This window comes from Sinocyclocheilus rhinocerous, unplaced genomic scaffold, assembly GCF_001515625.1.
Source record: "Sinocyclocheilus rhinocerous isolate Xijiao unplaced genomic scaffold, SAMN03320098_v1.1 scaffold299, whole genome shotgun sequence".
NCBI classification, from domain to species: Eukaryota; Metazoa; Chordata; class Actinopteri; order Cypriniformes; family Cyprinidae; genus Sinocyclocheilus; species Sinocyclocheilus rhinocerous.
Window position 1 is genome coordinate 1703712 of NW_015652998.1, and position 14334 is coordinate 1718045.

The window sequence follows — 14334 nt, forward strand, 5'->3', positions numbered from 1 at the left end:
GCTCCTGGCGATCGACTGTCCTGCAAAGTTTAGCTCCAACCCTAATCAAAGACACCTGCCTTTAATTTTTAAGTGATCCTGAAGACCCTAATTAGTTGCTTCGGGTGTGTTTGATTAGGGTTGGAGCTGAACTTTGCAGGACAGTCGATCGCCGGGAGCAGGGTTGGGCACCCCTGTGTTAGAGTAATTTAGGCAGGAGAGATGTAGACACAACCATAGGCGGAAATCCCGGGGGGGTCTGAGGGTTGTCCCCCCTACAAATATGATTAAAAACCAGGCTGTGCATTGTAAATAACAACGTTTTATACTTTAATCAATTGTAAGTAGTCTGTTAAGGCTGTCAAGGCTAATTTCTTCACTTAAACATCGAATGAAGTGATTAGTTTCTCTTTAATACAGATGATGTCAATGTATTTTTTGATAAATCCGCTATGTTAGCAATAATAACTTTACCTGCTTGAGGGAAATGGTTGCCAGGTTTTCATAACAAAACCCGCCCAATTGCTACTCAAAACTAACCGCGTTTCGAGGGGTCCCCCGGTAAAAATCGCGTTCTGGGGGCTAAAATACACGTTATTGGGGTCGCTTCAACCCGCGGACATGAAAAACAACCCGCAGCCAGCAACAGTGATAAAGTAGCCCAATTCCACGGGAAAACCGCGGACTTGGCAACACTGTAACGGACACGAGCGCTGTCACGGCGCGACCACAACAGCTTGGAGTTGTGTAGTTTGGCACGGTCTCTCTGCTGCACTAATAGTAGTAAGCCATTCCTCTGTGTATACATCATAGGCGCGGGAAGTGGGGGTGCTGCAGCATATTTCCCCCCGTTTTTTTTCTGTTGGCAACTGTTTAACTGTTGGGAATAAAAAAAAAATCGTTGGCAAAGGCTATTATATTAATTCCACCCACCAACGTGTGATTGGGATAGTCAACAATACAAAAGACGGTCGCCAGTAGGGATGGGCGATACCCCGTATTTTGTTTTCGATACGATACCGATATTTTTCAAGGCAGTATCGTCGATATCGATACCGATTCGATACTTCTGCACTAAACTTTTAAATTATGAAATTGATTAAATTATTAAATTACTAAGAGTAAAATGGGTAATGAAAACCACTTAACTTTATGTTTAAAACGCATTTTAACCCGTTTAAGCCCAAATTTTTCCCAGACATGAAAACATCCAAATGATGTGTCATTAGTAACCCTTTGAAATAATTAATACATTTTTTTTTTTGGGAAAAGTGTGTGAAAATTTTTATTTTATGGTCAGTCACAATTGTAACCGGTGGGATAATGTGTATACTGAATTAACACATTTCTGCAGTCTTAAAAATTGTTATATATCTTAGCCCAGCTATTTTAAACTGTTTGATCACATTCTAGGGTTACAATTATGCATAAAAAACCCTTATACAACATGGATAGGAATACTGAGATCAAATACAAAAAAATACAACCATCAACGTATTTCAAAATTGTTACTTTTTTGTAACATATATCATCACATTTTTATATTAGTGCTACCAGTATTACAAAATTAATATTCTAACTTATTTGTAACATTTGAACTTTTGATTTAGTGCAATATTTTGTACTGCCATTAGGGACTGCCAGTGAATGGCTGTTGCATGCATAAAATGCAACCTTTTTATTCTGACAGTGTATGATTTCAATTAACAATACAGAATAGAACATAATCAATTTTATCTTTCAACGTTCAATTTAAATAATTGTAATTGCACAAACTATGTAGGCTACAATTTCAATTTGTTTATTGTGAAATAACTCAAACATTTATATATTTTTTCTGTCCTCTGATAAGCATTGTTCAGGGCTGCCATTCCCAAAAGCTTTAATGCTTTCTTATGATACTTTTGGGAAACGCAGCCCTGTTTGAATGCACTGTCAGCAGTGAGTGAATGCTCTCTGTGATTGATTGGTTCTGTCTTGCAACATTTGCGTGTGTTCAGATGAGCAAGAAAATAGTTCTATCATACACAATTATTCGCTAACAAAGGTTATTCGTCCAATTCAATGCATATTGTACGCATTATTATTATTATTATTTTTGTTAAATAAAACCACTGGTAAATAAAACGCACCTTAGTATCGATATTTTTTGTTTGAGTATCGATACTTTCGATACTCGCGTCAGTATTGATATATCGATACTTCGGATCGATACGCCCATCCCTAGTCGCCAGTCGTCAGCTCCAGTCCAGTGGCGCATGGAAAAACGCGTGTCGTCCACCTTTTGACGCGATCGACTCGGGTTCGAATCTGCCTTTTGGCGAACTTTTTTTCTCCCTTTTCAAACTTCAAATCACATCAGACAAGCATTTATTTTTTAATAAAAATGAAGAAAATAATCAAAAAGTTGAAAAAGTATCGGTTAGGGTAGGTGAAGGGAGGGCTTTTGTCCCAATAAGGTGGCATCCATTCAATCATTTGAATTACAATTAAAATTTACACTCAATAAGTTATTATTGCATACTGTTTTATAATGTATTACAATGCTGAGGTGCAGATTATTGCCACTATTGGCAATAAGTAATGATCAGAATATCCTGCTATTTTAATATAGTATAAATAGCTATTTGCACGTAGTGTAAATAGCATATCACAAAACAAATACTGCTATTTTCACTTAGTGTAAATAGCATCTATCGCTAAGAAAATATGCTCCCCACCCGCCAACCCGCGCGCCTTGTGTCCACTTCAAATATTGCGCTTGAGAAATTTTATGTTTATTGTCCCCCCCTACTGTTAGACGAAATTTACGACCCTGGACAAAACTATTTAAATTTGTAGCACAAGTTTTCGGTCTGCCTCTCTGTTTTTATGGCCAATACACCCTATTAAGACAAAAACAAAATGTTTACGTGCAGATTATGCCAAACCTTGTAGTGACTCCACCTGTAAGTAATTCTGAAATGGAATGCCCTAACACTAAAAAAAACATTTGGAATTAATGAGTCACTAATAAATAAGCCTCGAAATTAACCAAACTGTTGTATCTTTAACCCACAGCATCCACACAATCAAAATATTGGTCATAAGTCTGTTCAAGGTATACTCTCTCTCTCTTTCTCATTGGTCTGTTTATAAGTACTATTCATAGGAATCAAGTTGAATAGACCATAATTGTTTTCAACAATGTTTCTTAGAGAACTCAGATATTACGTGTCTTTGTTATATTGTGTTCTCCATTCATTCGTTGTTTATTTTTTTTATGTATATATTTTTTTAGCATGGAAACTATATGTCAGCAGCCTTTGCAAGCCACGTGAAAGGTTAGTTCAAGTTGAGCATGAATTCCCTGAGGTGATTCACAGAGGTGTTTTCCCCTCATGTGTGCTTCTGCAGCGCTGTGGAGGCTGCTGCTCTGATGAGGCTATGCTGTGTGTGAATGTGAGCACACACACCACTGTGATGCAGGTATGGCAATGTTATTGATTCAGTTCATCATCATATATGTTTTTCTTCTCTTTTTTATTATTATTATTAATTTAATTATTTTTTAATTTTATCATTTTTTCCCACTACAAAATTACAGTTTAAGCAGCTTAAGAATGTGCGTGGGCAGAATGTTGAAGAGATTATTGAGCTGCCGTTTGTTGAACACAGCCAGTGTCAATGCAGGTAATGCACAGGTTCACGACTTAACATTAAAAGCAATGATTGCTGTATAATTTCATAGAACCTTGGTAAAGCATATATCTATATCATTTACATTTAGATGTGGCAGAGTTGACTTCTGATGGTGTTTTAAGGATGTTGATGATGATAATAATAATAATTATTATTCTCTTTCTTCTTAACAGGTTCAGAGACCAACTATGATGCTTATTGGAGACTCATCCATGCCACAGAAATTGTAATCGGCTTATTTAACCAGTTGTTTTATATTTTATCAAGTTATTTAAATGAATTCGTATTACTAAAATTACTAATATATTAAATATCATAATAACAACATTACTTTTATATTTAATATTATGTAAAACATTTTGCTTTAAGAAAAACATTTGTGGTTCACTTAAGTACAATTATTTTTCTCTTTCGGTTATTTCAAAAACATTTTTTCATTCAATTGTTTTTAATGCAAATTCATCATACAAGACGAAATAAGAACAGACATTGCTTCTAGTAAAAGTAAGCAATTGCATTAATTGATAAGATTAACCCTAACCGAAAAAGAAAAGAAGAAAGGACAAACGATGAAAGAATGTCAAATATGGTACATATTCTGGTGCCTATGTTTTGATTGCTTTAATAAAAGATTTTAATTCAATCATGTGTAACATGATAATTTAACTTTTACTTTCATGAAAAAAACAATGATGTCAGTATCCATACATCTGCGTGATATCTTCAACTCACCGCATCAGCTTAAATTCAAACATAGTTTCACAGCGCCACCTTGTGTTGACAATAATATTAGATCTCCTTTAAAGAATACGTGGCAGTGATGTCAATATCTGTGTTAAGACCCGGATATTATTCACAACCTGCACACAGTTCAACCAGCAGAGAGGCGGAGTGGTGAGAAATGAAGCTTTGTATCTTTCAGCTCATATGTTGTCATCTCCCCTTCACAAATCAACGCTGCTCGTTTATTTATGTATTCAGACGCGTGGGACGTTTTTCATTGTTTGACCGAAGAAAGCATTATAATGATATATTCAGCTACACGTTTAGCTTAGCAGCTAACAAGCGCTGGCTTTCATAAAAAGAGTATGAAAATGATTGCAAAATAATGAGATAAGCAGATGATATACCGCCACACTAGCGCATTCTTTTGTTTTTAAAACAGTGACATTGCGCAGATGACTGCAATAGAGAAGCAGAAGTTTCTAGACGTGTTCTATTCAAAACAGCTGTGTCAATTAAATTGATCAGTGACAGTAAAGACATTTATAATGTTACAAAAGATTGTTATTTCAAGTAATAGCTGTTTTTTGATCTTTCAATTCATCAAAGAATCCTGAAAAAAAAGTAAAATTAAAATAAAAGTAAAGTAAAATTGGAAGGGAGTTTTGCTGTTAACACACTTTAACATTGATTTCTCCTTCCTTATCATAAGGTGATGAGTTGGTGCATCCATGAACGCACGTCGGCGACACGGTCCTAGAAGCAGCCAGGACGGGGTGTACACTGGGCCGTCTCAGACCCAGTCCCAGCTGGTCCAGCAGCTGGAAACCCCCCTGGCTGTCCCAGCACCCATCGCCCCTGTCGTAGACACATTCAGCATGTCCTGCCGAGACCGTACCAGTGAGTTTCAGTCTGTGTGCAAGTCCCTGCAGGGGAGACAGGTGCGATAACTACTGATGCATATTGTCAAGTAACCTGCAAGTGGTTAATAGGTTCAATAATATAGTCTCCCTTAGTGGAGTTTGTGTACATACTGGTAGCATGAGTTGGAAAAACACCGCAAAGTTTTTCTCTCGTTCTTTTCCAGAATGGAGCACAACCTGTCAGAGCTGTCAACAGTGCAGTCAGACAGCGGAGTGAATTCACGCTCTTGGCTAAGTGAGTTAAACTCTCAATCGCTAAAAGTTCAAGGGGGAAAGTATGTGAATGTTGGATTTACCTGGATTCTGATCAAGTCACATCAATACACATGCATAGTCTGCTTAAATTAATAACACAGAGTATATGTGAGTATAATTTGTTTTAATTTAACACACTGTGTCAGTATTCCCAGTGCATGCATGGTGGAAACAGTATGTAAACCCTTGAATTTAATAACAGGTTAACTCCTTTCGGGATAAGCCCAACGTTCATTGCGCATCAGACACCATTCCTCTTAACAAAACTGTTTAGGTTGTACAATATTCTTGGGATCTTTGGTGTGGCTGCTCTCTTAAGGTCATGTAGAAGTGTCTCAGTTGGGTTAAAGGCAGCTTTCCAGCTTCATGCAAGTCAGCAATTCTTAATCTTAGGTGCTATGAGAGCTCTTTTGTTCCAGGTGTGGTTCACATCAGGCATTGACTTTTGTGAATGAGTCAGTGACATATAAGAATGTCTATGAAAAAGAAAAGTAAACATCTTTTCTTTACAACTGTACTTTTTTATTTTATTTTATTTTTTTTATTGGTGCTTTTTAACAATGGAGATAGACATTAAATCAACATTTGCTTTGACATGTTAACAAAATCAAGATCAAAATCTCTCTAAATCAGTCACAAGTACAATTATGTATGCTCGTACCAGGATAAACAAAAATAATAAGAAAACTAAAAGAAAAAATAAATGTTAACAATAATAAATATGTATATCTGCACAGCAATATTTTAAACAATACTATGAATGAAAGTTTATGCACTCAAAAATTATATAATAATATAACAAATGATTAATTCTTAAATAACATTGTTTTTACAGTGACAATGTTTTTAAATATATAGATCACTGATCAAAGTTTATTTAAAGAGTTTAATTTATTTATTTAAGAATTTATTTTTTTTTAAATTATAATTTTATTTAGCAAGGAAAGTGACAGTAAAGACATTTAAATGTCACTCTTGAACTTTTGATTCATAAAAAAAATCATGGGGGAAAAAAAGTATCACGGTTTCCACAAAAAAATATTAAGCAACACAACAGTTTTCAACATAATAAGAAATGTTTCTTGAGCAGCATTTCCATCACATAAATAAATAAAAAAATATATTAAAATAGAAAACTGATATTTTAAATTATAATATCTCACAGTATTACTATTTTTACTGTATTTTTTATCAAATAAATGCAGCTTGGTGAGCATAAGAGACTTCTTTCAAAAACATTAAAAACTTTTGAATGTTAGTGCTTTGCGCTTTTGTTTTTCAAGCATTAATGTGCATTATGATATCATCAGATTGACGTTTTTGAAATTGTTAAAAAAAAAAGTCATATTTTGAATGTTTTTGTCAGTAAATGAATAGATTTGAACAAAAATAAATAAATAAAGACCATCATGTGATTGACCTAAACGTCAGACTTAAAATTTGTGAATCAACATTTAGCTGACTCCTGACTGCTGTTAGCTTTTGAAGCTTCACATACTTCAGTCTATTGTTTGTTTATTGTTGAAGATCAGATCAAATTTCATGACCAATTTCCTGGAAAATCCAGAGGGTTTACAGACTTTTTCCTGCAACTGTCTTTAGTATTGACACGAGACACTGCATTTGACCTATAATTTATTCAGACCTACTTAAGCTTTAATGGTCTGTGTTATTTCATCGACTTGATCTTATGACGGATATTGACCGCATCTTATTAACAGGCGAATTGGAAGAGACCTCAGCAACACTTTTGCCAAGTTGGAGAAGCTCACAATCCGTAAGTATCTCATCTCCCTCGCCATCTCACACATGTACCACTGTGGACAGTTTTGACGTGTAACTCAATCTGTTTTCACCTGCAGTTGCCAAAAGAAAGTCCCTTTTTGATGACAAAGCAACTGAAATCGAAGAACTCACTTACATTGTGAAACAGGTTAGGGTGATTGTTACTTCCCCTTTGCCAAGGACACATTATTCTGTCTGCCCATTTCATACTGTATCTGTTTCATAACTGTCTGCCTGTTCACTCAGGACATTAACAGTCTAAATAAGCAGATAGCTGGCCTGCAGGAAGTCGTTCGATCACGGAGTGGACAGAATGGCAGACATCTTCAGACACATTCCAACACCATCGTAGTCTCATTACAGGTATTAATTAACCTCTGGCCTTAGTGCTCAATCACAAAGTAATGATGTCTAGTGGACTTCCGCTTGAAATTACACCCTGTTTTCTGTTTGTAGTCCAAACTGGCTTCGATGTCAAGTGACTTCAAGTCAGTCCTGGAAGTCAGAACAGAGGTAATTGATCTACTTTTTTAGTGTTAGATCCATCATGGTACAATTCTGTTTATGTATATTTTCTCGTGTTTTCTCTCGGTTTAGAACTTAAAACAGCAGAGAAGCAGGCAAGAGCAATTTTCTCAGACTCCTGCCTCATCCTCCTTTTAATGGTCTGTGTTATTTCATCGACTTGATCTTATGACGGATATTGACCGCATCTTATTAACAGGCGAATTGGAAGAGACCTCAGCAACACTTTTGCCAAGTTGGAGAAGCTCACAATCCGTAAGTATCTCATCTCCCTCGCCATCTCACACATGTACCACTGTGGACAGTTTTGACGTGTAACTCAATCTGTTTTCACCTGCAGTTGCCAAAAGAAAGTCCCTTTTTGATGACAAAGCAACTGAAATCGAAGAACTCACTTACATTGTGAAACAGGTTAGGGTGATTGTTACTTCCCCTTTGCCAAGGACACATTATTCTGTCTGCCCATTTCATACTGTATCTGTTTCATAACTGTCTGCCTGTTCACTCAGGACATTAACAGTCTAAATAAGCAGATAGCTGGCCTGCAGGAAGTCGTTCGATCACGGAGTGGACAGAATGGCAGACATCTTCAGACACATTCCAACACCATCGTAGTCTCATTACAGGTATTAATTAACCTCTGGCCTTAGTGCTCAATCACAAAGTAATGATGTCTAGTGGACTTCCGCTTGAAATTACACCCTGTTTTCTGTTTGTAGTCCAAACTGGCTTCGATGTCAAGTGACTTCAAGTCAGTCCTGGAAGTCAGAACAGAGGTAATTGATCTACTTTTTTAGTGTTAGATCCATCATGGTACAATTCTGTTTATGTATATTTTCTCGTGTTTTCTCTCGGTTTAGAACTTAAAACAGCAGAGAAGCAGGCAAGAGCAATTTTCTCAGACTCCTGCCTCATCCTCCTCTTTCCACACCAACAGCTTCAGTAAGAGCATCTCTACTTGTGAAAAAGCACACATTGTCCACCTTTAAACATTTACGTAGTTCTTTTTCCCTTTTGCTTGTCTTTCAACAGACAATTCGGTGCTTATGCAGGATGACTCCAAGAAGACGGATATATCTATAGATATGGACCTCAGCTCCAGTCAGCAGATGCAGTTAATCAGTGAACGGGTATTATTTGTTCACTGGCTGTTTTGTAATGGCACAGCTGCAGGGAAACTGATTCAAGTATGTTTGAATCTCTGTTGTCATGTGTTTGTTTAGGATTCATACATTCAGAACCGTGCAGACACTATGCAGAATATAGAGTCCACCATTGTGGAGCTCGGCTCCATATTTCAGCAGCTGGCTCATATGGTGAAAGAACAGGAAGAGACCGTACAGAGGTGAGGAACAAACTTCATGTCTGGAGGATCTTATTTGAGAGAAACTGTAAGTGAAACTGAAAAATAAATTAAGGGCTAAATAGAGAAAAAAAACAAAAAAAAACAATGACGAAATGATTTATGGATTTACTGAAACAAACTAAAATCAAAATGAAATCTGAAAATATAAAAATAAAAGCTAATTCAAAATATTCATGAATAATAAATACTAGAGAATAAATAATACTAAAATAACTCTGATCTATACCCAGAAATGTAGGTCAAATTCAAACACCAGTCTTTATTTATTTATTTTTGTTCCAATTTCTGTGTCTAATCAATAAGCAAGTGTGTTTTTCCCCATTTGCTTCCATTTGTGGTTTGGTCATCACTGTCTATGACCATAATGAAAAGCTCTCTGCCATTGTAATCGGCTCTTTTACTGCCACAGTAACAGTTAGCCAGCAGTTCCTTCAGTAGTAAATGGTACCAGTTTCATAAAAAAAAAAAAAGTTATTATTATTATTATTTTTTTTTCAATTGATTTGGTAGAATAATGGTTCGAGTTGCTTTGAATAGGCCAGCATCTTGACTCCAGTTAAACATCTTCACACATACACTACCATTCAAAAGTTTGGGGTCAGCAAGTTTCAAATAAATGCTTTTCTTTTTCAAACTTTATCAAAGAATACTGAAAAAAGTATCACGGTTTCCACAAAAATAGCAAAAATAACAGCAAACTTCAGTAGTAAATGGTACCAGTTTCATTAAAAAAAAAAAAGTTATTATTATTATTTTTTTTTTTTTCAATTGATTTGGTAGAGTTGCTTTGAATAGGCCAGCATCTTGACTCCAGTTAAACATCTTCACACATACACTACCATTCAAAAGTTTGGGGTCAGCAAGTTTCAAATAAATGCTTTTCTTTTTCAAACTTTATCAAAGAATACTGAAAAAAGTATCACGGTTTCCACAAAAATAGCAAAAATAACAGCAAAAGTGTTTTCAAGATTGATAATAAGAAATGTTTCTTGAGCATCAAATCAGCATATTAGAATGATTTCTGAAAGATCATGTGATGCTAAGCATTGGAGTAATGACTGCTGAAAATTCAGAGCATAAGATTGAAAAAAATACATCTAACAGACCCCAAACTTTTAAAGGGTAGTGTTATTTACACTATGAATGAACGAACAATAATTCCTTCCATTGAACTTCTCTCTTCCCTGACAGAATTGATGCTAATGTAGAGGACACTCAGCTGAACGTGGAGCTAGCGCACTCAGAGATACTCAAATATTTCCAGTCCGTGTCCAACAACCGCTGGCTGCTCATCAAGATGTTCCTAATCCTCATCATTTTTTTCATTGTCTTTGTGGTTTTCATGACCTGACGTCCACTCTTAAGAGGGGCAGATTTAAAAGGAATGAAAGGGGCTGTTCTCTCAGTCTTCTTTTTTTCTCTTCTCTGCTCACTAGCTGCTGAGCTCTGTTTTAGTGATCGTTTTCCTCAAAATAGATGGCATTTAATATTTATAAGCCTCAATTCAATATAGGCAGAGCATTTGTCAGTTTGTAGTGGATTTACAACAGTTTGTCCATTTAAATTTCAATCTGATATGTTTCTGTATCTGTAGAGCAAACTCTTGGAAATGATTGTCCATAATTAGCTTTTCTAAATCACACAGATTGCAGAGATATCCTTGAGTAAAGCCGGCAATCGTCTCATGGATAAAGAACCGCCATTTGAACAAATTCTGGGTGACTTTTGATTGGTATTAATCATGATACACACCTTTAGACATCATGTGTTCCGAGACCTTTTTATGCATTTGCATTTTTTCTCTCTGTTGTCTAAATATTATTTTAGAGAAGACTTTATGCAGGGGTTTGTAACAGAATCCCTCTTATATTCTGCCTGCTGCAGTAGACCACCAAGCCATCTCAAATGACAGTAATGCTTCTACACGTTTATGGTGACTGACTAGAGGTTTTAATGTGTATTCTTTCAAGTTTGGATTTTGGGATCGATTACCACTTTTGCACAACTTGTGAATACAGCTAGTTCAGCAGGTGAGAAATCCGTATTTGGAGCTAGTGACATTTTCCAACTTTTGGCCATGAATCATGAAAGTTAAACAATTCAGACAGGATTTATTTTTCATTTCATTGGGTGTTTTAATCATCCTTCATAAGCTTGTTTGTACACTGCGGTTCAGCTTGTCAGTATTTCTCTGTGTACGGTCTCAGGGGGTCCATGAGAATACTGCTTTCCAGATCTCAAGGTAAATGGTGTTTTTTTAGAGAATACACATTTGTGTTCAACTGGACTTTGAGATTGGGGGAAAGTCCCACCCCACCATTTGTGAAATGCGTACTGTAAAATGAAAGAACTGAAAAAAAAAATTTGAAATAGAAAATGTATGTTTTGTTGTAATGTCTGTTGCTGTTTTTCTTTTTTACAGTAGCATAATGTAGTTACTGATTCATTAAAGTTCGTGAGATAATGAAGTTCATTTTGAAATAAATGAAAAGTGACATTTTAAAACTCTTTAATTCTTGCATTTGATAAATATGCCACATTTGAAGGAAGGGAAGTGTAGAAAACGTTCATGATGATGAATCAGCAAGATCTTTATTAGCATCTAAGGTTCCATGAAGAACCTTTAATATCAATAGAACCTTTCCACACTCTCGGTAAAAAGCTACAAAACTGTTACTGGGGCAGTAACAGTACAACAGTTTGCCTTAACTAGCTGATGGCAAACTTTTGAGTGGTTTAAAACATACATAGATCTTTTCATGCAAAGGATTTGACAAAAATGTTGACCTGGTTTTAAATAGTACAATTTAAAACAATAGATATATTATTCAAAATTAAGGACGGAAAAAAAGCTATTAAGACACTGTCCGGCTAACTTAGTGGAAAATGTCCTCTGCTATGAAAACCGACATCACTATTAAAATTAGTTACAGTTATTAGTTGCAGATCACTTGATTTAATAATGTGTTGCTATAATGTACATTTTTCAACGCAACAGTTTTTTTTTTTTTTGTATTATTTTGTATTTTTAATGTGTTTTCATGCTGTGCCGCTGATGAGGGAAGGTTACTACAGAAAAGGTAGGCTGTTGAATTTTTTTTTGGTCAATTTAGCATTTCAGTAAAAATGTTTTGTTGCATTCCAATGTGATTTTTACTAGACAGTAACGTAATCAATTATATACATATATAGTACATTAAACATTACATTATCAAGGTTTCCAAAACTGGGGTTCGTAAAGGAATTGCAGGGGGTTCGTGAGTTTAATGAAAAGCAGATAATTAAACATGTATATAAAATGTATCAATGTATCATAAAAATTTAAAATAAAATAAAAATCATTTAAAAATAATATCAATCAAAATAAAACACTAACTAAAAAAAATGTAATTTATTTGTTTACCTGCATTTCAAGTGACCATTAACCAATGTCAGAGAACAGTGAACATGCAAATGTGATACTTAATTGTTAAAATATTTATTTAAAAATCTCGGGGGTACTTCAAGTAAAGATATTAGGTGAAAGATGTTTGGCTGACAAAAAAAAAGTTTAGGAATCCTTTCATTACATGAATTGCATTACATGAATTTGTGCATTTTAATGTGTTCGAAAGACAAAAGCGTTCCAAAGCTATAGTAATACATGGTTAAATAACCTACTGAGTGATCATTCAAATAAAACTGAATGAGTTCATTAGTAGTTGATGCAAATGTTGAAATGCTGAGAAAACACTTCTTAAAACAGAAATGATTTTTGTAAATCCAGCGTTCAAATGTGTGCCCTCTCAATTTTCTGTGTAATTATAGCCACTCGACTAGTGACTGGTCTTTGTGTGAATGTCCACAAAACTGGAAGATTTTATGAATAAGCGGAAGGCTATTTTAGAAAGGAAAATTTAAAAGATGAAAAAGAAGAATTAGGGAGAATCAATAAATTATGAATATTATTGCTGTTGTGTGAATAATACGTAATCACGTAATCAATAAAAAAGTAACTGTAGTCTGATACAGAGTATTTTAAAATGTAATTTAATCTAATTAAAAGTACTTAATATTTGCAATATGATTACGTAATCCAGATTACATGTAATCAGTTACTACCCTGCTCTGCGTGTCGCTAAGGATGGGAGGAAATATGTTAGTCTGCTTAAACACTTTTAAAGTAAGTTAAACAGTAGCCACGAAATGTTTGTTCCAAGCCCATATCAGTGCTGGATAGATTAGTTGCAATTTGTAGTCTGTTAATGATTCCAAATTACATAACAAAAATTGTAGATAGTAATGTTACACATTTTAGGTAATATAATTAGACTACTTTTTGATTACTTTTGACTTAACTCGTTCATCACATTGATTTAAATTAAAAAATAAAAAAGGCAGAGAGTTGAACCAACTCCAGGACAAGTACCCTAATGTTTAGCCTAATAAATTTGCGCATACCAAACCCATCTTTTCTAGGCAAGTACCAGATATGGGTATCATGTGATAAAATATTTTAATACAACTCAATTTGTATTTAATGTGATCACAATTTAAAGGGGTCATATGATGCTGCTAAAAAGAACATTATTTGGTGTATTTGGTGTAATGAAATGTGTTTATGCGGTTTAAGGTTCAAAAAACAAATTATTTTCCACATACTGTACATTATTGTTTCTCCTCTATGCCCCGCCTTTCTGAAACGCGTCGATTTTTACAAACCTCATTGGTCTGAAAAGCGAGGTATGCTCTGATTGGCCAGCTATCCAGTGCGTTATGATTGGCCGAATACCTCAAGCGTGTGACGGAAATGTTATGCACCTACCATACTGTGATGCCCTGTCCGGCCGGAGCGATGATTCAAAAACATGAAAACCCATAATAAACGAGGCATTCGTTGCATCCAGTGGGGACATAATTACTGATTATAATGACTTATACTGTCTTTTTACGCATTGCGTTGCATCGCGCCACGTAAACAAAACCATGTCTGCATTTGTGATCGGAGAAATGACAAACAACAAGCCCTACTCTACACTGCCCAAAAAAACTGCTTTAAATATATAAAATATAAAAACTAATTAAATATAAAAAACGTACTTACAGGCTGTGAGTCAG

The 14334-nt window shown here is 35.1% G+C and overlaps 2 protein-coding genes across 2 annotated transcripts in view; both read left to right on the plus strand.

Moving 5' to 3' along the window:
* Nucleotides 1–3895, plus strand: part of LOC107715260 (vascular endothelial growth factor A-like) — a 6861-nt gene extending 2966 nt beyond the window's left edge. The window contains exons 2-6 of the mRNA XM_016521344.1: nt 691–762; nt 3040–3079; nt 3260–3447; nt 3566–3651; nt 3834–3895. Of these exons, the coding sequence (XP_016376830.1) occupies nt 691–762; nt 3040–3079; nt 3260–3447; nt 3566–3651; nt 3834–3852 (405 nt within the window). The 3' untranslated portion in view covers nt 3853–3895. The remainder of the gene's footprint in view (nt 1–690; nt 763–3039; nt 3080–3259; nt 3448–3565; nt 3652–3833) is intronic.
* Nucleotides 3896–4477: 582 nt separating this feature from the next.
* On the plus strand, nt 4478–11898 carry LOC107715363 (syntaxin-5-like). Its single transcript, XM_016521481.1, has 11 exons — nt 4478–4554; nt 5096–5324; nt 5471–5541; nt 7283–7338; nt 7424–7494; nt 7593–7709; nt 7803–7859; nt 8732–8813; nt 8904–9001; nt 9095–9216; nt 10429–11898. The coding sequence occupies exons 2-11, from the start codon at nt 5115–5117 to the stop codon at nt 10586–10588; spliced, it is 1044 nt and encodes a 347-aa protein (XP_016376967.1). The 5' UTR covers nt 4478–4554; nt 5096–5114; the 3' UTR covers nt 10589–11898.
* Nucleotides 11899–14334: the final 2436 nt, after the last annotated feature.

Bases quoted from the DNA above. Each gene is read 5' to 3' on its own strand.
- LOC107715363 (XM_016521481.1), top strand. From the start codon at position 5,115: ATGAACGCACGTCGGCGACACGGTCCTAGAAGCAGCCAGGACGGGGTG. The intron at 5,542-7,282 runs GTGAGTTAAACT...TCTTATTAACAG, and splicing joins GAATTCACGCTCTTGGCTAA to GCGAATTGGAAGAGACCTCA. The intron at 7,339-7,423 runs GTAAGTATCTCA...TTTCACCTGCAG, and splicing joins GTTGGAGAAGCTCACAATCC to TTGCCAAAAGAAAGTCCCTT.